The sequence below is a fragment of the Chiloscyllium plagiosum genome, chromosome 38 (genome assembly GCF_004010195.1).
Source record: "Chiloscyllium plagiosum isolate BGI_BamShark_2017 chromosome 38, ASM401019v2, whole genome shotgun sequence".
Lineage (NCBI taxonomy): Eukaryota > Metazoa > Chordata > Chondrichthyes > Orectolobiformes > Hemiscylliidae > Chiloscyllium > Chiloscyllium plagiosum.
The window spans coordinates 5,921,807-5,944,809 of record NC_057747.1 but is presented as its reverse complement, the minus strand read 5'-3'; the positions used below and the strand labels follow the sequence as shown (position 1 = coordinate 5,944,809).

At 41.5% G+C, this 23,003-nt stretch overlaps 1 protein-coding gene across 1 annotated transcript in view; it reads right to left on the bottom strand.

The window, feature by feature from the left end:
• ldb3a (LIM domain binding 3a) overlaps window positions 1-23,003 on the bottom strand; it is a 196,977-nt gene that overhangs the window by 14,638 nt on the left and 159,336 nt on the right. The window contains exons 18-19 of the mRNA XM_043678611.1: window positions 13,532-13,892; window positions 6,322-6,502 (exon numbers count right to left, since the gene is read on the bottom strand). Of these exons, the coding sequence (XP_043534546.1) occupies window positions 6,322-6,502; window positions 13,532-13,892 (542 nt within the window). The remainder of the gene's footprint in view (window positions 1-6,321; window positions 6,503-13,531; window positions 13,893-23,003) is intronic.

Sequence of the window (23,003 nt, the reverse complement as noted above, 5' to 3'; positions counted from 1 at the left end):
AAAATAAGCACTACCGCATTTAGGTGGTAGTGTGGGGGTTAAAATTAAAAAAAGAAGAAAAAAAAAGATAAAGAAAAAAATATATAAAAAAAATATATAAACAGGAGAACTACCGCACTTAGGTGGTAGTGTGGGGGTAAAAAAAAATAAACAGGAGACTCTAAAGTAAAAAATATATAAAAAAAAATATATAAACAGGAGAACTACCGCACTTAGGTGGTAGTGTGGGGGTAAAAAAAAATAAACAGGAGACTCTAAAGTAAAAAAATATATATAAACAGGAGGGCAGTGTTTGTCACTGGCCACCCGGGTGTTTTCCTATCTTCCTGGTGGTGGAAATTGAATAAAGATTCGTGCACTTTGTGTCTTCCACTGTGTCTCACACCTGCGCACACACACCATGGGTGCTGGGGATACAATAAGCACTACCGCACTTAGGTGGTAGTGTGGGGGCTAAAAAATAAAGGGGGAAATAAATAAATAGGGATTCAAAAAAAAGTGTCCCCGGGTGTCCTTGGAGAAAGAGCACGCGGTGTCGACCAACACCCTGGAGTAAAAAAAAAATTTTTTTTAAAATAATTAAAAAAAAATAAACAGGAGACTCTAAAGTAAAAAAAATATATATATAAACAGGAGGGCAGTGTTTGTCACTGGCCACCCGGGTGTTTTCCTATCTTCCTGGTGGTGGAATTTGAATAAAGATTCGTGCACTTTGTGTCTTCCACTGTGTCTCACACCTGCACACACACACCAGGGATGCTGGGGAAATAATAAGCACTACCGCACTTAGATGGTAGTGTGGGGGATTTAAGAAAAAAAATAAATAAATAAACAGGAGACTCTAAAGTAAAAAAAAATATAAACAGGAGGGCAGTGTTTGTCACTGGCCACCCGGGTGTTTTCCTGTGTTCCTGGTGGTGGAAATTGAATAAAGATTTGTGCACTTTGTGTCTTTCACTGTGTCTCCCACCTGCACACACACACACCATGGGTTCTGGAGATAAAATAAGCACTACTGCAGTTAGGTGGTAGTGTGGGAAAAAAGGAAAAAAAATATATAAACAGGAGTGGGAATTTGAATAAAGATTGGTGCACTTTGTAAAAAAGAAAAAAAAAGAAAAAAAATAAACAGGAGACTCTAAAGTAAAAAAAAGGAAAAAAAAATAAATAAACAAGCGTTAAGCACTACCGCAGTTAAGCGGTAGTGTGGGGGTTAATAAAAAAAGAAAAAGAATAAACAGGAGACTCTGGGTGCTGGGGAAAAAAATAAGCACTACCGCAGTTAGGCGGTAGTATATAAAAAAATATAAAGAAGAAAGAAAAAGGAGTGTTTAAAGATTCGTACACCTTGTGTCTCTCAAAAGAAAAAAAAATAGACAGGAGACTCAGTGACTCCCCTCACCACAGGGACTGGCTCTGAGCTAGCTGGTCAGAGTCTGTGCATTTGTAAATAAAGGGTGATTTGGTGATGGGATATCAGCCTCTATGCAGTTATTCTAATGGTGGCAAGAGAAAAAAAAATGCTCCTGAAGAAAATTCAAATGTAACAGTCATCTTTGAGTTGAGGTAAACACTTCTGTTATTGTTCCTTTATTTGGGAAGCTTGACTCTTTCAGTCCTGTCATTAAAGACTGAGCCCGGTATGTGGAAAGAATGCCTTATGTTTTCCAGGCAAATGATAAGACAGATGAAAAGCAATAAGTAATCCTTCTGATTTACTTGTGGACCTGCAGCATTTTCTGTTATGAGAAGCTTAACTTTTCGTGAGGCACCAGATACTAAAACCTGTCAAGAATTTGACAGTCTTCATTTAAGGAATATTATGACCCCCAAGCCTCATCTAATTCTGAAATGCTGTTGGTTTTATTTGGCACTTCAAGAACCAGGAACATCTGTATTGGGATTTTTGATGAGGTTAAGACAATTGGCAAAAGCATGTGATTTTTGGATTAAATCTGAATGAGATGCTGAGAGATCACTGGTATGTGGGATTAATTACATAATCATGCAATAGCACCTATTATCTGAAGCCCAACTAGACTTCAAATGGGCACTACAACTGGCTTTGTCATTAGAAAATATGCCAATTGGAGCATGTGAGCTACATGGTATCCCAATGGAAGTGCACACCCTAACCTGAGTTTGGGAATGCCACGTGAGTATAAGCAATCACAGCCTCATGCGTGGCATATCCTGAGCAGAGAGAAACTCTAGATCAGCCCCCATCAAAATCTCAACTAATCTGCAGCCCAGTGAAATTACTTCAGGATCCAGGCTAGCAAGCCATTGTAGTTGCTCGTTTTTGAATTCAAGTTAGCAAAGGAGTCCTACAAGGCCAAACTTGACTAAGAGAACTCATAGGCCAGTATTTAGAAGAGTGCATACTGTGGAAAGTCCACCTAAATACCTTTTCGATCAGTTAAATTGCTTAGCAACATCCAAATAAGAATCAATTAAAAATCTGAGTAACTGGTCACCTGGTTCTCATGAAGGTCAATACTGACGCAGCTGCATCAGTGGTTGCAGAACCAGTTTTTAACAGGGTTCACTCTGGATTCCAACCTTTATTTTGAGCAAAACCTTGGCTGGGTTGAGAATGTATACTAGGAATCATTACTGAATAAGGATACAACTTTGGTTCTGGTCTCCAATGAAAAGCAGTTGGTGCATTTACCACTGATTGTAGTCAAAGGCTCAGGCCTGAGATTGATTGGGTGAATTGGTTGACAAAGGTTCACCTTGATTCAATCAACATTGTTTGATTAGAAAGTGGCTACCTGGGTGAAGTCCTAATTAAATATCCAGATCCTTTTCAGGAAGGAGTAGGGACTATCAAAGGCCACCTTGCATGTTAACCAGGAAGCAATTCTGTAAGATCACCCAGTGCCATTTACCTTAAGGGCAAATGTAGAGGCAGAAATTGAGGCTGGAAAACAAAAGAATCGTTAAACCAGTACAGTTTGCAGAGTGGGCAGCACTGGGACCGGACAGTCATTAATTGTGAAGTCTGATGGCTCAGTTTGCCTTTGTGGGGATTCTAAGCAAATGGCAAATAGCTTCTTGCAGCTGCATAAATGCCTAATCTCTCGCATAGAGGACTTGTAAGCAAAACTAGTGGGGTAGCTGTCCTTCAAGAAGCTGAACATGAGCCAAGTGTATCTGCAATTGCAATTAGATGAGCGATCCCAAAAGTATGCCACAATTAATACCCAGAAGATTTGGAGTCTCATCAGCCTGTGCCTTTTTCCAATGGACATTTTACAAGGTCTACTCCAGGTTGCTATTTATCTGGATGATGCACAAATAACCAGGAAGACCAATAAAGAACACTTGGAGAACTTGGACATAGTGCTTTAATGTTTCTCCCAAGCAGGCGTCCACCTTAGAAGGGAAAAATGTGTTCCAGACTGAGGAATGGTCATTGGACCTGAAACATTAACTGTGATTTCTCAACAGATGCTGCCAGACCTGTGGAACGTTTCTAACAGTTTCTGTTTTTGTTTGTGACATCAAGTGACCTGTTTAGGCTAGAGTCGACAAGACTGGACTACACTTTTTTTGGAAAATAAAGTGAGGGTGACTCCCACATCTGTCTTTCCTTGGATTGGTGAATTATTATTGAAAATTCATACAAAGCATGACTTAACAAAATGTCCTACTTCCCATATGAAGAATTCCTCACATGAAATTTACATCACCACAAACACTCTCTCTGAAGATGAAATGCCCCCCTATTCATGGTGGCCAGCGACTTCTGGTTGAATTCAGTGGTGAGCCCTCATTTTCAGTGCATACAATTGCAAGTTGGAACATCGTCCAGGAGACCAAGTAGCAAATGCAGATACATTGAGCCACTTCCCACTGACAGATACACCACTGGTGGTACCTCCCCTAGAAGGGTCAATTCTGGTTTTAAACTTTCAGGATACCCTTTCAGTCACTGCTGACAGTATTCGCTGTGGACGCACAGGTCCAGTCTTGGTAAAACAAAAACCACTCGTGATGATAGGGGAAACGAAAGGACCATCACAACCAGAATTGAACCCTTTCCAGACCAGTTCAACCAGATAACTGGACAGGACTAGCCTATTACTATGGTGAGCAGGAGTCCAAAATGAAAACTTTCCCAAGAAGTTATGTCTGGTGATCAGGATTGGATGCCAGCATAGCTGTGTTGGTGGGGCACTGCCCAGAATGCCAACAAATTACTACCAGCTGCTGTCCCACATTCATGGGAATGGTGGAGTTAACCCTGGACTCTGTTACACATTGACTGTGGCAGTCCTTTCATGGGTTCAATATTCTTGGTCATTATGGATGCCCAAAGTTGTTAGGCATACATAGAGTTCATTTGGCAAACTCAAGGATGATGACTGAAAAGCTGCGAGTGTTGTTTGTGATACAGACTCCCAGAAGTATGGGTCATGGACAATTGCCTGTAGGGATTTCCTAAAGTTGAATGGCATCTGGCATGTTTGGACAGCTCCATACTACCCATCATCCAATGGTCTGGTGGAAAGAGCAGTCCAAATGTTGAAGGCAGGTGTAAAGAAATAGCCTAATGATTCACTCGATACCAAACTGTCCCAGAGCCTATTTAATGATAGGACCATCCCTCACCCCTGGTGCAGAGTTGCTGATGGGGAGAAAACTCTGCACCAGGTTAAACCTGACATTCCTGGACCCGGAGGGGGGGGGGGGGCGGCAAGTGAAATGGCAGCAAGAATGTTAAATCCAGCCACCTCTAAGTGGGAGAGACCGTTTACTCCAGGGTACGAAGTTTGGTGTCAAAGCCACGGAAATGGCCAAGTGTGGATACAAGGTGAGGTTGACGTGAGGTGTGGTCCTGAAGCATATAAAGTTCAGGTGGGTGAGGTGGTCCTGAACAAACATATATGGATCACATGAAAGCTGCTATCTCACAAACAGGGCAGGAGCAAAACATAGCTGGCCTCTCAGAACAGCAGAAAAGCTGTCAGAAACAGTGGGTTCTCCCCCTCCATCTAGCATTGCAGAAACCTCAGAGGACCGAAATGGATACAGCCTGAAGAAGAAGAGGAATCTGTCTCAATACACTCTGGGCAGAAAAGACGTGCTATAGTCCATTATACACCACCCGTGTCTGTGTTAGAGTCAGAGGAACCAGACCTGGGGCGTAAACATCCCAGGAGTAGCTACAAGAAAAAGAACAGGGCAACATCTCTGGACTCAGTGGGGCAGAGGGATGTTGTGATTGGAACAAGGGCTGAGTGGATCTTGTTGAGTATGGGCCAGGTTAACAGCCCCAATTAGGGAGGCTTGGCTGACAGATATTAACAGGAGATTCAGAGAACTTAGGGACTGGGTCTGAGCAGGCTGGTCAGAGTCAATGTACTGTTCACATTTAAATAAAGGGTGACTTGGTGACGGGATACCAGCCTCTGCAGCTATTCTAGGTATAATCTCAAATGTATGGTATCATTCTAGAAATTTTTTTTTGTACTCTCTGCAGTGCCTGTATCTCTCATTTTTAATGGTGATCAGAACTCTACAAAATACTCCAGTGTATTGGCTGTTCATTTTGCAGTCCAACCAATGTTCTATTCATTGACTTCATTTCACCATCAATTGTTTTCTGCTTTCAATGAATTAAGATGGTGTAGCTTGCAATATTCATTTTAAGCTAAGGTATTAGCAACATGAAAGGATCTTATTTCTGTGTTGTGTAATATTGTACTGAGGTAAAAACAACTACTGCAGATGCTGGAAACCAGAGTCTAGATTAGAATGGTGCTGGAAAAGCACAGCAATTCAGGCACCATCCCAGGAGCAATAAAATCGGCGTTTTGGGCTTTTGCTCCTCGGATGCTGCCTGAACTGCTGTGCTTTTTCAGCACCACTCTAATCGAAACTAATATTGTACTGAACAGTGCTTTGAACTAGTTGTTCTCTGTCATGATGGGACGCTACATTGCCTTTTTTTGGGGGGGGAAACAAGTTGGGATTTTTACTGATGATCATCATTTAATACCCAGCCATTTTCTCCAAGCTAAAATCAGGCCCTACACCTGGACATTTGAAAAGAACAGGACATTGATACCAGGAGACTTGTTCCTGACACTCTTCTGGAACAACTTCATATATGCAGTTACTGTTACATCTCAAATTGCTTATGCTTACAAGAAACACAAGTGGAATTAACAGCACCAAGTTGTATTTCAGAATTATTTTCAATGGATGTGGTTTTAGTTTACTTATTGTCCAGCTAATCATGAATTCCTCTCTTGATTCCTCTTACACTTGTCTATACTTAATATAATTCATGTTGAAGGCTTCACTTACCCCCATTATCTTTGTATTACACTTAGCACAATTTGGAGCAAAGAACTGCTCATAGCACCGTTCACAGTAAATATTGTTCTGCTCCTCTACAAATCCAGTATCGACCAGGGAGGTCTTGCAGTAAGTACAGTTAAACTCCTCAGGGTGCCAGGAGCGGCCCAAGGCCACAAGGAAAGGACCTCTGGAGATAAGGAAAAAAAGATACAATAATAAAACAGCAGTGCAAACTATCCTTTCCCAATCAGATTCTGGAACTGATAGTCTTGTAACATTGTTTCCTGCAGGACCTCATCCAATCTCTTTTTAAACATCTACTCCAAATTCCATTTCCTTATTACATAAGTTGCCCAATTTTCTTTTGACAAAATTAATTTTAATCTTTTGTTCTTGAATCCAACACTCCACAGAAGTATTTTTTCAGATCCAAACTGTTCATACCTGTGGATATCTAGATCATTCAAGTCACTCAGAGTAGGGCAGACATAATTTCCTCATAGGTCTGAATGATAACACATCGCACTAATATTTTGTCATTTATCCCATAGACACACATCTTGGGAACTATGTTAATGGGAACCATGTTAGATCTATCTGCATAATTTCAAATGTTTTACCCTTATTCGCCAGAATAGTAACATTCTCAGGCTGATCAGTCTCCTCAGAACACTTCCAGCTCGCTCAAAACAAATCTTATTTTCCTATATAATTCTTTATTTCCCATTTCCATGTAAATGCTAATTCTTAGTTTGTCAAGTTTCCATGTGGCTTCTTGGGCATTCCAATAGCAGAAGAACTTTAACTCCAGTCCTTAAGATATAAAGCTATTTCTCTCATACAGACTAAATCCAAGCCAAACTCAGCACTTCACCATTCACTTAATCAAAATGATGACCTCAAATTTACTCCCTTTAGCCTCTGCTCTAATTGCAAGTTTCTCCAAAATCAAGTCTCTCCCTATCCATCCTTAATCACATCTTCATTGCTTCTCTTAACTTGTTTTAAAAAATGTAGAAGTCACAAATTCAGTTAATTTAATAAAGGAACAGCAAAATCTAGCCAGACATTGAGAGGGTCTGCCCAAGAGGCTAAGTAGGGGTTTCAAGTGCCAAGGTAAGGTAATGTAATCCCATTTTAAGATACTAAACAATACAAAAATCATACAAAAGACAAATGGGGCTGTAATCATCCTCATGGAAGAATGGCATCACCAGTAGTGATCGTTACACAAGAGTTTATCACAGCTTTCAGGGTACTGATATTGGAACAAAGTCCTAAGGTCTCACCTGTTGGCACCAGAACCAATTTAGCTATTTTCCATCAGGCTGCCTCTGGATTGATCATCTCTAGGGTCACGTATAGGCTTTTTAGCATTCAATGAAACAAAAATGAAGCCAAATGACTGAGCTGGCAGCTCTGAAATCTGAGCAACACCCCTTGAGCAACAATCCTGTGACTGCTGTTCAGGCAGATTTGAGATTGCATGGTCATGGAGAGGCAAATAGAAAATTAGAGATGAGATCGGCCAAACTGTCAGTCTCCTCAGATGTCCCATTTGGTGTGGCATTCATCCCACTGCACCCTCTTTAGGGGCTTGTAGCCTCAAGCTCTACTAATTTTTAGGCTGCCTCACAGAAGCCATCTACACTAAGCCATGTATGGGCAGTGACCAGTCGAAGGGTTAGACCCGAACGAATGTGTTATTTAAAATAGGTTGCCTGCTTCTAATTAATCACAGCCATTATTCATCCAGTCCTGCCAGTGAAAAAACTTCACCGGTGAGACTGCATCAGGCAGCTGTTCCAATGCAGCTCTTCAATATCTTCCTGTTGCTCTGGAACTGGGAAAATCTTGCCCCAATATTTTAAAGAAAATGAGGTGACCTGGGATTTGATGTAGCTGAACTGTTGTGAACATTACAAGTTCCCAAAGGTAAATGGATCTTTCAGTAGTACTATCGGCTCAAGAAGAGCAGCATATTCTTTTCTAAGCCTTTCAAGCAAGTCTATGGCCTCAAAATAAAGCAACATACCGTGGATGTGGAAATCTGAAATAAATTCTCCACTAAATAAATTTCTCCAGCACTTTGTTATTAAGTTTTAGCCTTTCCCCAGTTGTTCTGATTTCCTGCCTCCTCAGAGCCCTCAACTTCCATCTCCCCAACCAAGCCTTGATGTTTCCTCTCGCCCTCTTCCAATGATAGATTTCTTTCTCGAGACTGCTTGGTGAAAGAGTCCTCAGTGTCTTTTTATGCTTGTCAGCCAAACTGTCCATTTGGCTCAAAAACAAGTACTAGAAAAGCTCTACAGAGACAAAAACAGAGTGAATGTATCAAGTCCCTTTGTAACCCTATCTTAATACTTTAAGCCCCTGCCCATTCTATTGGGCAAACTGTCTCAATGTCTTCTGTTACCTCTGTCTTTTTCTCTTTTGACTTTGACTCATATTCTGACTCTGACTCATATTCTAACTCTTTCTCTAGGTTTACTCATCTCCATCAAGATCTTGCATGTGCTCCTTTACAAATTAACTAAATTTGTGACTTCTACATTTGTTAAAAGCTAAGGGAAACAGCCAGGTTGTGTACATACTGAAAGATTAAGACTGGGCAGGGAGCGATAGGACTGGTTTAGAAGAAACTAGCAATTAAGAGCAGGGGCAAAAGAAAGGGAAGCTCGAGATCATTGTTCTAATTCAGTGAATGAGGAGGTTCTAAGTTTGGCTTGGATCTAATCTGTATGCGAGAAATGGCTTTCTATCTTCAGGAGCGGGATAATGGCTCTTGCTGTTATTGAGATGCCCAAAAAGCCACTCGGGATAATTGATAAACGAAGAATCAGCATATACATGGGAATAAGGAATTTTGTAGGAAAGCAAGATTTGTTTTGAGCAAATATCAAGGTTTCTGAAGGGGCAGTCATTGTCTGACCATGCCGAGAACATTTATTAATTTGTGGAAAAACAATGAAGCATTTGAGATTATGTACAGAGATTGACACTGTTGCAATTGATATAATTCCCAAAATATGTGCAGGGGTCAAGAATTATTTTTAATCTATATGCAAATGTTTCGACCAGAGAAGGAGCAAATCTTGATCTTCTCTTGGGTAATAAGACAGGGCAAGTGACTGGAATGACACTTTGGGTCCAGTGATCGTAACAATTTTAAAGCAATTATAGTTATGGAAAAGGATAAGCCTTCCATAAAAATTAAAGTTTTTTTTAATTGGAATAAGGCAAATTTTAATGGTATGAGACAAGAACTTTCAAATATTGATTAGAGTAGACTGCTCTCAGGTAAAAGGACATCTGATAAGTGGGAGGCTTTCAAATGTGTGATAACAAGAGTTCAGAGTCATTCTGTTCCTGGTAGAATGAATGATAAGGTTGGTAGGATTAGATGAATAAAGATATTGAAGTTCTGGTCAAGAATAAAAAAAGTTATATATTAGGTTTGGACACTAGGTTCAAATGAATCTCTTGAACAGTATAAAGAGTGTAGGAGCATTCTTAAGAGAAAGATCAGGAAGGCAAAGAGAAAATATGAGATAGCATTGGCAAATAAGATTAAGGATAATCCAAAGAGACTCTCCAAATACATTGAGAGCAAGACGGCAACCAGAGAGAGAGTAGGGCCCCTTAAAGATCAGAGTTTGGCTTTGTGTTGAACCTCTGGAGATAAGAGAGATATTAAATTAATATTTCATGTCAGTTTTTACTGTGAGGAAAGAAATGGGGCTAGAGAACTCGGGGAAATAAATATTGATGTTTTGAATACAGATCACATTACAGAAGCGGAAGTGCTGGAGGTCTTAGAAGATATAAAGATGCATAAATCTCCAGAACCTGATCTAGTTTATCCCAGAACTTTGTGGCAGTTAGGGAGGAAGTTGTGGGGCCCTCACAGAAATGTTTGTAACACTTATAACTACGGTGAAGTGTTAGGTGACTGGAGAGTGGCTAATGAAGTGCCTTTGTTTAACAAGAGATGTAAGAAGCCTGGGAACTATAAATCAGTGAGTCTGACTTTGGTGGTAGGTAAGTTATTGGAATTTGAAAGATTAGAATTTATAAGTATTTGGAGAGGCGACGAACAGTTTAAGGATAGTCAGCAGGGTTTTGTGAGGGAAACTGTGACTCAAACTTGATTGAGTTTCTTTAAAGAAATAACAAAGAAGATCGATGTCTACTGCTGTGCCCTCAATGTTTACTTGGACTTTAGTACAGCCCAAAGTCTTGAAATGGTAGACTAATTAGTAAAGTTAGATCACAGTGTGAGCTTGCCAATTGGATACAAAATTGGCTTAATGGCAGGAGGCAGAAAGTGATGGTAGAGAGTTGTTTTTTGGACTGGAGGCCTGTGACCAGCGGTGTTCCACAGGGATTGATACTGGGTCCTCTTTTGTTTGTCATTTTATATACATGATTTAGATGAGAATATATAAGGTATGGTTAATTTTACGGATGATACAAAGGTTGGCTGTATAGTCGACAGTAAAGAAGGTTATCTAAGAGTACAAAAAAAAAGGTCTGAGCGATGAAGGCAAACATGCTAAACGCTTTCTTAACTACCATTGCCAGTCTTCAGCCTATTGACCCAATTGATCAAGATTTCTGAGTACAGGAGCTGAGATGTTATGTTGAGGTTGTACAGGACGTTGGTGCGGCCTCTTCTGGAGTACTGTCCCAGTTCTGGTTGCCCTATTATAGGAAGGATATTATTAAGGTGGAGAGGGCTCAGAAGAGATTTACCAGGATGTTGTCATGAATGGAGGGTTTGTGTTATAAGGGGAGGCTGGAACTTTCTTCAATGGAGTGTAGGAGGTTGAGGGGTGACCTTGTAGAGGTTTATAAAATCATGAGTATAGATAAGGTGAATGAAAACTCTTTTATTTAGGATGGGGGATTTCAAGACTAGGGGACATACATTTAAGGTGAAAGGATAAACATTTAAAAAAGACACGAGGAACAATTTTTTTTTTTACAGAGTTGTTTGTGTGTGGAATGAACTTGCAGAGCAAGTGGTGGATGTGGGTACAGTTACAATGTTTAAAGACATTTAGATAAGAAATATTTGGAGGAATATGGGCTAAATGCAGGTAGATGGGACTGGTTCAGTTTAGGATTATGTCTGGCATGAACTGGTTGGACCGAAGGATCTGTTTCCATGCTGTATGACTCTATGCCAGAAGGAAGGGTCACTGGAAACAAAACATTAACTCTATTTTCCTCTCTACAGATGCTCAGTTTCTCTAGCGCTTTCTGGCTTTGTTTCACATTTCTAGCATCTACAGTTCTTTGTTTTTATTTTAGTGTCCATTTGGCTGCATGTTAGGCAGATTGTAGAGCTACAATACATCGATCAGGCCTTGGCATTTAGATCAGTAGGGTCTCTGCCCTGCTTGTCTTTGGTCCTTCATGGCCTCTCCTGCAACATCCTCATTAATATTTTGTATCTGAAACCCGGAGACAGAAAAACACGTAAATGATCAACAGAAACACTCTAAGTACAAGCCAGCAGGAGAGAAACAGGTAGTTACAGACTGAGTGATACTTTTTTAAACATTTTTGTCTGTCAGCAGTTGCATGAACAATAAGTCAACAATTCCACATTTAGAAAAAAGGCATTCCTCCCATTCACAGTAACTGCATTGCTGCTTATTACAAGGAATTTCAATGATGCTTGTTCAACAACTGTGTAAATTGTTTTGAGAAGTGTGGTGCTGGAAGAACACAGCAGGCCAGGCAGCATCCGAGGAGCAGGAGAATCGATGTTTTGGGCATAAGCCCTTCAGGGCTTATGCTTGAAACGTCGATTCTCCTGCTCCTCGGATGCTGCCTGGTCTGCTGTGTTTTTCCAGCATCACACTTCTCAACTCTAGTCTCCAGCATCTGCAGTCCTCACTTTCTCCTAACTGTAAATTGTTTACCATTTTTGATGAAAAGCCAAGCCTTGCGTATTACTGTCTGGACTAAAACACTCTTGAACCCCATCCACTGCGTAGAATTGCAGTGGGCCAAACCAGTAGTATTATGCACAATTATACTGTAGTACCGTACCACACATCCCTGTGGTATGAAATACTAATCTAACAAAGTTAAAAATCACACAACACCAGGTTATAGTCCAACAGGTTTAATTGGAAGCACACTAGCTTTCGGAGCAACGCTCTGTCGCTCCAAAAGCTAGTGTGCTTCCAATTAAACCTGTTGGACTATAACCTGGTGTTGTGATTTTTAACTTTGTACACCCCAGTCCAACACCGGCATCTCCAAATCATAATCTAACAAACCATTGCTGTTCAGTTATATGTACGATTTGTGCTACTAGGATAAACTAACTCCAGAATCTCACTGCAGGCAGCATATGTTTCCTGTCCATCTGTTTCCAAGAGTTTGAGGTGTGTAATACTTTTGAGAAATGAAGCTGATGAGATCAGTTTTCTTTCCTTTCATTGTGTTATCATTCTATCACCACACAATGAAAATAATGACAGAGCACTTAATACCTCAGTGTTACTTATATGTGGTCACCACTGGTTTGATGGGGCCAATGAAAAGGGTGGAATTGGGACCTGCCACAAATGGGCCATTCAAAATCCTGTGAATTCAACAGTCTCTTAATGCAATTTTGAAATACCTATGGGAAGAGGATAGACTAGGCCTATTCTACTCATTACTACATTGGTAGTGATATTTGAAGGCACAACTACAGGCCACTCAAAAAGGGAAGAAATTTTTCTTCTTTGGATGCTTTTTGTTGTCACAGGGAGCTTAATGTTCCTTCTGACCTTTCAAAAATCTATACCATCACCAATTCAATCATTTCTAACTCCTAACTGAAGGAAAACATTCCAGTTTTTCTACCATCTTGTTCCTTTGAATGTTGATAATTTCTCATTTTCAATGCATGGCTAAGGGAATCTATGCAATCCCAAAGTATTTCTGGTTAGTAACGTAGATGGTACATCAATACTTCAGACAGTAATGTGATGGTGATCCTTCAAGGAAGGAATGGAAAAGAGGGATAATTTGTGGGCACCCTCCCCAGAAAATGTTATTTTTAGTCACTCATGATATTGGAATGAGACTGTATTCTAACAACCATTTGACCGTAAATCTGAAGTGATAGATTAAATGAAATGTTGCACATGAAGGATACAGGTTAAATATGCCATTCCTAAAGTGGAAAAATCAGGAAATGTGCCCTCACCTGATAATACTGTTACACTGTCCACATAAAGGAGTTCGGCTGCTTGCTGGGAATCTCTCAGCCCTTTGCACAAGGTTGCGAGTACCTCCACTGGTCTGCCCTGGCACTGGAGCATGTGTAGGAACATAAGCAGGTGTCTGGGGCAGAGATGACGCAAATGGTTTTGGTGGTGCAGAATGTGGCAAAGGCTGAATATGTTTGGTGAGGGTAGTGGTACTTTTTCCAGGCTGAAATTTCTGGGCGAAGCTATCATCTGTTACCCATGGTGGTCGTCCATCTGATGTCACAGCAGTTGGTTCATTTGGAGGAGCTGGAGCAGGCTTAGCAACGTTGAATGTGGCAGTGCTGCTGTGCATGTGCTCTGAAGAGAATGAATTGAAATAAGTAAGCAACAAAGTTCCAAATATCAAATCCAAAAACAGATATGGAGCTGAATTATATGTGTTGTTTTACCAAGCTCTTAATAGACAGAGGCATAGACACAGTCATACAGCATGGAACCAGATCCTTGGGTCCAACAAGTCCCTGCTGAATATAATCCCAAACTAAGCAAGCTCCACCTGCCTGCTCCTGGCCCATATCCCTCCAAACCTTTCCTATTCATGTACTTATCCAAATGTTCTTTAAACATCATAATTGTTTCAATCCAACACATCCTCAGGAAGTTCATTCCACATTCAATCCACCAGTTGTCATAAAAGTCAAATAATAGTTCAATAATGTCCTTTAGGAAATGGAATCTGATTCCTGATGAAGGGCTCAAGTCTGAAATGTCAGCTTTCCTGTTCTTTGGATGCTGCCTGACCTGCTTTTCCAGCTCCACACTTTTCAATTCACACAGTCTGGCCTACGTGTGATTCCAAACTCTCAGTAATAGGTGAGGGTTCCTAGATTAGATTACTTAGTGTGGAAACAGGTCCTTCGGCCCAACAAGTCCACACCGACCCGCCGAAGCGCAACCCACTCCCCTACCTTTACCTCTTCACCTAACACTACAGGCATGGCCAATTCACCTAACCTGTACATTTTTGGATTGTGGGAGGAAACCGGAGCACCCAAAGGAAACCCCTGCAGACGCGGGGAGAATGTGCAAACTCCACACAGTCGTCTGAAGTGGGAATTGAACCTGGGTCTCTGGTGCTGTGAGGCAGCAGTGCTAACCACTGCGCCACTGCCGCCCACCAGTGGCATATGGTTAGAATAGATTAGAATTCAATTAGAATCAAGCAATAAATGCTGGCCTAGCTCATATTATCTGCATTCCATGAATGAATAAATTTAAAAATGCCTTATTAGTAATCACACTTGGAGGAAACTAAAGACATGAACAAAGGATTCTGCAGCAGATAGGTCATAACCAATGGAAAAGCAGGCCAGGAGACTAAATATTCCATGAAATTAGCTCAAATTTCCAATTCTTTGAATTTTTTGCCCTATAAACTTATTCCGAGGTGACACACAGTAGTCTACCTATTAACAGTTGGTAACAAATCTGAAATTCTTGACCCTGAAGGTTCAAATAGGAGTACTTGGCAGCACCCCCACTCCCACCCCAATTTTTGGCCTAAGCAATAAAATGCTACGTATTTTTTTTTAAAACAAAAGAATACTGATGCTGGAAATCAAATAGAAAATGATCAAGTTAATAAGCTTTCAAGTTAATATGCTTTCTTGGAGGGAACAAATTAGATTTCAGGTTCAGACCCTTCATCAGGACATGGTCAATGACAATCTGGAAAGCTCTTCACTGGCCTGGAGTCATACCTAACAAATGCCTTTGAGACACGTAAGAAAAACAATAAAGCAGTGGATACAAAAATAGAAATTGCTGGTAAAGCTCAGCTCAGCAGGTCTGGCAGCATCCCTGGAAAGAAATCAGTTAACATTTCGGGACGAGTGACCCTTCATCAATAGGAGAAAGTGGAGTTAAGCAGTAGAGTCATACAACACAGAATCAAACCTATTGATCCGACTCGTCTATGCCAACCAAGATTCCCAGAATAAACTATTCCCACTTGCCTCCATTTTGCCCATATCCCTCCAAACCTTTTCTATTTGTGAACCTATCCAAGTGTCTTTTTAAATGTTGTAACTATATCTGCATTTACCACTTCCTATAGCAGTTCATTCCACACACGAACTACCCTCTGCATGAAAAAGTTGCCTCTCTGGTCCCTTTTAAGTCTTTCTCCTCTCACCTTGAAAATATGACCCCCTAGTTTTGAACTCACCCAACTTAGGGAAAAGACCTTTTGCTGTTCACCTTATCTATGACCCTCATAGTTTTATGAACCTCTACAAGGTCACCCCTCAACCTCCTAGTGAAAAATGTCCCAGTCTATTTAACACATCCATACAACTCAAACAGTCTGGTCCTGGCAATATCCTGGTGAGTCTTTTCTGAACCCTCTCTAATTTAATAATCTTCCTATAGCAGGATGACCCAAACTATACACAGTGCTCCAAAAGTGGCCTCACCAACGTCCTGTACAACCTCAACATGATGTCCCAACTCTTATACTCAATGGCATGGAAACATCTTCAAATTCCCCTCCAACTCACACACCTTTCTGACTTCTCAGCATCCCTTCATTTATTGCTGTGTTTAAAATTCTGGAACCTCTTCCCCAATGTATTGAGATGAATCTACACCATATTTACAGCACAGTTCAAAACGATGGCTCGGAGCTTAAAAATGTGTTGCTGGAAAAGCGCAGCTGAAGAAGGGCTTATGCCCGAAACGTCGATTCTCCTTCTCGTTTTGATGCTGCCTGACCTGCTGTGCTTTTCTAGCAACACATTTTTAAGCTCTCATCTCCAGCATCTGCAGTCCTCACTTTCTCCAAAAAGATGGCTCACCCACCTCTACAGTCTCAAAGGCAATTAAGGATGGACAGTAAAAATGCTGATCATGCCAGCTGATTGTGACACCATTATCCAAAGGACAAAGAGGAAACATGAAATGCTAACCAGTTTGTTCCCTCCACAGATGCTGACTAAACTTCTGTATGTTTCCAGCATGCCATCTTTTTGGTTACAGAGGAAGCTATTCTGTCAGGGAAGGGAAAGGATTGACAGGAAAATTGCAAGATAGAGAAACTGCCACAGATAATATCAGAGCTAAGGAAAGAATGAGACGCATCATTGTTCCTGTCCCTCAACATCCCAGTCCAGTCTCTCCATGTTTCTGGCTGGCATTCTTTCCCTTGCTTGGCTTAAAACGACACACTTTTCTCTGAATTCAGCCTGTTATGCATTACCCACTTGTTTTATACCCCATCATTGGTGGCTATGGCTTCAGTTGTCTGGGCTCATGTTTTGGAATAAGTGGAGCAGGTAATGCTGAGGAGGCAGGGAGGCTGTAGATGGGCCTGGACAGGTTAGTAGATGGGCAAAGAAGTGGCAGATGGAATACAATGTGGGAAAGTGTGAGCATAGGAAGAATAGTGGCATAGTCCATCTTCTAAGTGGGGAAAGGCTTCAGAAATCTGAATCACAAAGGGACTTGGGAGTCCTAGTTCAAGATTCTTTTAAAGTTAACATACAGGTTCAGTTGCCAGTTAGGGAGGCAAATGCAATGGTAGCATTCATTTCAAGAGGGCAAGAATGCAATTGCAAGGATGTACTGCTGAGGCTATGTAAGGTTGTGGTCAGACCACATTTGGAATGCTGTGAGCAGTTTTGGACCCCATGCCTAAGGAAGGCTGCACTGGCCTTGAAGGAGTCCAGAGGAGATTTTCAAGAATTACACTGGGGATGAAAGGCTTACCACACAAGCAGTTGAGGACTCTGGGCCTAAACTCCATCAAGTACTAAAGGATGAGGATGGACCTGATTTAAACTTAGAGTTTGGATAGAATGAACATGGAGAAGATCTTTCTGCTTTTAGGAAAGACTAGGACACAAGGGCACCGCTTCAGAGATGAGACTTTAGAACTGAAATGAGGAGGAAATCTGAAATAACCGCACAGAGGCCAGAATCCCGTTACCAAGTCACCCATTATTTACAAGTGCACTGTATACTGGCTGTGGCCAGCCAATCAGTCAGTGCCCTGAACTGAGGAGATTCTAAATCCCCTTTGTTTGTAACTTGTACTATCTAATTTTTTTTAAAAAGTTAACATAAACATCCGTATGCAAGAAACAGCAATTTACAGGGGAAAGGGGTGGCAAAGTCGGACCCCAAACCCCTCTCCTGTTTATATCTGTCAGCCAGGACCCTCTGGCCCAGATTAACAACCCCAATCAAGAATGTCCTAGTCAACAAGATCCACGTGGTTCCAATCACTATAAATATATTTGTCCAGAGTGTGGTTAACTCGTGGAACCGATTGCTGCAGAAGGTTGGGGAGACCAAGTCATTCTATGTATTTAAGACATAGGTTTTTGATCAAAGGTCATGGGAAGAATAAGGTTAAGAAATGCATCAGCCATGATTGCGTGAGCTGAATGGCCTAATTCTGCACTTATATCTTATGGTCTTAAACCCTCCTTTGTGGTTTTCACCCCTCTTCCATGACCATACTTAAACACACACCTTTTAACCAAACCTTTGGCCATGCCTTTTCTATGTTGAAGGGAAGTAAAAATGTAATGAATGCTCTGAAGAAGCCATACCAGACCCAAAATGTTTCTCCCTCCACAGATCCTGCCAGACCTGTTGTTTTTGCTGCATTTCTGTATTGGTTGTGTTGTGATTGGAACCACCTGGATCATGTTGAGTAGGAGATCCTGGGTTAGGGTTGTTAACCTCAGCTAATCTTGAAAGCTCTGGCTGAGCTGTACAAGCAGGAGATCTGGCTCGGAGGAGAAGTGTTTCGTTGTCTCCCACCCACCCACTTTTTGTTTTTTTTATTTGTTAAAAGAAATATAACCAGGAGATTTAGAATCTCTTCAGTTTGAGTGACTGACTCCAAGCTGGCTAGCCACAGCACTGTGCACAAGTAAATAAAGGTTGACTTGGTGACAAGATACTGGCATCTGTGCAGTTGCTTCAGTGCTAACAGGAGAAAACAGGACAGGCCTGAAGAATGTTTGCTTGCAACAGTCATCTTGGAGTTGGGGTAAGTATTTCTGGGATCATTATTTTATTTGGGAAGCTTGTTTGACAGCAAAATCAAAGACTAGTCCCAGTATGTGGAAAGAAAGCAATATTTTTTCCAGGCAAATGACAATGGGGCAAATGAAAAGCAACAAGCAATCCTTCTGATGTTTGTTTGTTTGTTTGTTGACCTGCAGCATTTTAGGTTATATGGGGCTTAATTTTCCCAGAGACGTCAGACACTCAAACCTTTCAGGAGTTAGTTATGAAATATGATCCTAACCCACCTCTAATTTAGAGATGCAATCTGTTTTATTTGGCTGTTAAAGAATCAGGTGGGAATCCATATTACGATTTGAGGTTGACATGACTGGCAGAGATATGTGATTTTTTGGCTTAACCCTGAATTAGATGCTGATACCACACTTGGTATGTGGGATTAATGACATAACCATGCAGAAGTGCCTACGAGCTGAACCCCAACTTGTCTTCAAACAAGCATTATAATTGGCTCTGTCTTTGGATACTGTGGGAAGTGCAGCATGGAAGCTACAGGGCATCCAAATGGAAGTGGACTCCCTCACCTGCCCAACTGAGCTTGGGGAACACCACTTGTGTAAGTAATTGCAGAGCCTCATGCAGGGCATATCCTGAGCAGAGGGACCCTTGGCCAGCCCACAGAAAAACTCTACAACAAAGCCAAGCCTCAGCTAATTGGCTGAAAAGGTCTCTGGGATCTGGGCCAGCAAGCCATTGTAATTGTTGCTGGTATGTGGATTTAAGACAGCAAAGGAGTCTTGAGTAAGATAACTTGTAGGTTGGCACCCAGGAGAGTACACACCCTATAAAGTCCCCCTACATGTGGGCTGGAACAATTAAATTGCTTAGTGACACTCATTAGGACTGATTAAAACTAATGTTTAGGTAAAGGCTCACCAAGTTCTCATGGAGGTTGATACCAATGCAGCTGTATCTGTGGTTGCAGAAGCTGTCTTTAATGAGATTCACTCGGGACACCCACTGTTAAGCTTGAGTGAGACCTCCGCCAGATTAAGACCATACGCTGGGGAACTATTGCAGATTAAGGGCATAACGTCAATTCCTGTCTCCTAGGAGAAGCAGTTGATACAGTTACCACTAATGGTAGTACAAGGTTTGGGTCCAAGCCTATTCTGGTGCTATTGGTTGAGAAAGATTCACCTAGACTTTTGGCTCAACCTTTTTTGATTAGGAAATGGCTGCCTCAGTGAAGTCCTAGTGAATTACCCAGGCACTTTTCAGGAAGGGTGTGGGACTATCAAAGGGTCAAAACCACTTTACATGTTGACCAGGAAGTAATTCTGAATTTTTGTGGGATGCACCCAGGGCTGTTTGCCTTGCAGGTGAGGTGGAGAGCAAAGGAATAATCAAACCAGTGCCATTTGCAGAATGGACAGCACCAATCATAACAATTGTGAAGCCTGATGACACAGTTCACCTTTGTGGAGACTTTAAGTAAACGGTAAACCACTGTTCATAGCTGGATAAATATCTGATCCCTCACATAGAAGACTTGTACACAAAGCTGGATGGTGCTCTCCTTTAAGAAGCTGCACATGAGTTATGCCTACCTGCAATTGTGACTGGATGAGGAGTCTCAGAAGTGCGCTACAATTAATGTCCATTAAAGTTTATATCAATATAGAAGACTGCCATATGGAGTATCATAGGCCTGCAGGTGGGAAGGGTGAAACAAAGTTCAGGTAGCTACTACCCCTCAAATGGAGCAGAAACAAAACATATTTGCCCCTCAACAGCCAGAACGCCTGGGAGAAACCGTTAAGTTCTCCCCCCTCAGTGTAGCTCAAGGAAATCTGAGCCTGAGATGGATGTAACCTCAATACCATTATAGCTGGAAGAGGAGGAAACTCTCCCAAAAACTCTTGCTCCTGATGCAAGAGACTGGCTACGATCTAGTACATGCTGCCCACGTCTGAGTCAGAGGAATCAGACCTGGGGTGAAAATATCGCAAGAAAAGCTACAAGAAAAAGACCAGGCTTACATCCCTGGACTTAGCTGGGAAAAGATGTAGTGATTGGAATTAGCTGGATCTTGTTGACCAGGATCCTTGATTGGGTTTGTTAACCTGGGCCAATTAGGAAAGCCCTTATTGACCAGTATACCCAGAAGATTCACACAGCATTGCCCTTTTGTGAAGGGCACTGCTTGTCACTGGCCACGTGGGTGTTATTCAATTTCCACCACTAGGAAGATAGGAAAAAGATTTGTGTACCTTGTGTCTCACACCTGCGCGCACACACACACCATGGGTGCTGGGGGAAAAATAAGCACAACTGCAGTTAGGCGGTAGTGTGGGGGTTAAAAAAAAAAACAGGAGTGGCAGGGGATCTGAAAAAGGGAAAAAAAGAAAAAAGATAAACAGGAGTGTCAGACATCCTGCTTACTCTGAAAGCTGGCTCTGAGGGAGCTGAATCAGTGTCAACAACTCTCCATGTGTAAATAAAGGATGACTTGGTGAAGGGAGACCGGCCTCTGTGGAGTTATTTCAGAGACAATGTGGAATTTCTTCAGCCAAAGGGTAGTTTATCTGTGGAACTTATTGCCACAGAAGGATGTGGAGACCAAGTCATTGAACGTGTTTAAGACATAGATAGATTCTTGATTAGGAAGGGATCAAGGATTTTTAGGAGAAGTTAGGAGAATGGTGTTGAGAAACACATCAGCCTTGGTCAAATGGCAGCAAGAAAAAAAAGTATAACTAGGAGATTCACACAGCATTGCCCTTTGAGGTGAAGGGCACTGCTTGTCACTGGCCACTCAAGTGTTTTCTTTTCTTCCTGGTGGTGGAAATTGAATAAATATTCTTGCACCTTGTGTCTTTCACTGTGTCTCACACCTGCACACACACAACATGGGTGCTGGGGGAAAATGAGCACTACCGCAGTTAAGTGGTAGTATGGGGGTTTTAATAAAAATAAACAGGAGTGCCGAAGATTTAAAAAAATATATAACCAGGAGATTCACACAGCATTGCCCTTTGATGTGAAGGGTACTGCTTGTCATTGGCCACTTGGGTGTTTTCTTCCTGGTGGTGGAAACTGAATAAAGACTTGTACACCTGTTGTCTTTCACAAAATTAAAAAAAAACAGGAGATGGCCACTTGGGTATTTCCTTTCTTCCCTGGTGGTGGAAATTGACTAAAGGTTTGTACACCTGTTGTCTTTCACTGTGTCTTAAACCCATGGGTGCAAGGGAAAATATAAGCAATACCGCAGTTAGGTGGTAATGTTCGGGTAAAGAAATAGAAGAGGAAAAAAAGGACAGGAGTGTCAGACTTTAACAAAAGAAAAAAGAAATTATTGTCAGGAGTTCTGCTGACTGAGAGATGGCAAAGTGTGTGAAGGACTCCCCTTTTTGTGTCAGTGAAGGGGACTGACTCTGAGCTAGCTGGCCCACAGCCAGTATATTTTGAGGAGGAAGGAGAAGAAGAAAGTGAGAGTTCTCTGAGTGAGAGACATTTTGATTTCTGGTTTCCTTTTTTTGGTTGATTGTTTTTAAGTTTCTCTTTTGATTTACTGCTGCTGCTGCTCCTGCTGCAGCCTGGGCTTTGCCCACAGCTGAACATTGTTGCTGGGGCCTGTTTCAACTGCTGCTGCCTGAGGCCTGCCTCTACCGCTGCTGCTGTGGCCTCACCCAGATAAAAAATTATAACCAGGAGATAGCCACTTGGGTGTTTCCTTTCTTCTTGGTGGTGGAAATTGAATAAAGATTTGTACACCTGTTGTCTTTCACTGTGTCTCAAACCTGCACACACATCATGGGTGCTAGGGAAAATATAAGCACTACCGCAGTTAGGCGGTAGTGTGGGGGTAAAGGAAAAAGAAACATATAACCACGAGATTTAGAGTATCCTCAGTTTAGAGCACTGACTCTGTGCTGGCTGGTGCTACAGTCAGTGTGTTCCTGCTGATACTGAGGAAGAGAAGAGTTTCTTTGTCTTTTCTTTCCCCCTTTTTTTTGATGAGGGAAGATATTTGTTTCTTTTCTGTTTGGTTTCTTTATTGTTTGTTCTTCATTTTTAAGCTATAAAAAGTATGGCCACTTAGGTGTTTCCTTTCTTCCTGGTGGTGAAAATTGAATAAAGATTTGTACACCTGCTGTCTTTCACTGTGTCTTTCACCTGCGCACACACACAACATGGGTGCTAGGGAAATTATAAGCACTATTGCAGTTCAGCGGTAATGTGGGGTAAGAAAAAAGAAAAAGAAAAAAAAATAACCAGGAGATGACCTTGCCACCTCCTTGCCCCTGTGAATTGCTGTTTCTTGTATACGGCCGTTCATGTTAACTGTTTGCTTGTATTTTGTCCTGTTTAATAAAATAAAACAAAATATAATCATGAGATGGTCACCCAGGTGTTTCCTTTCTT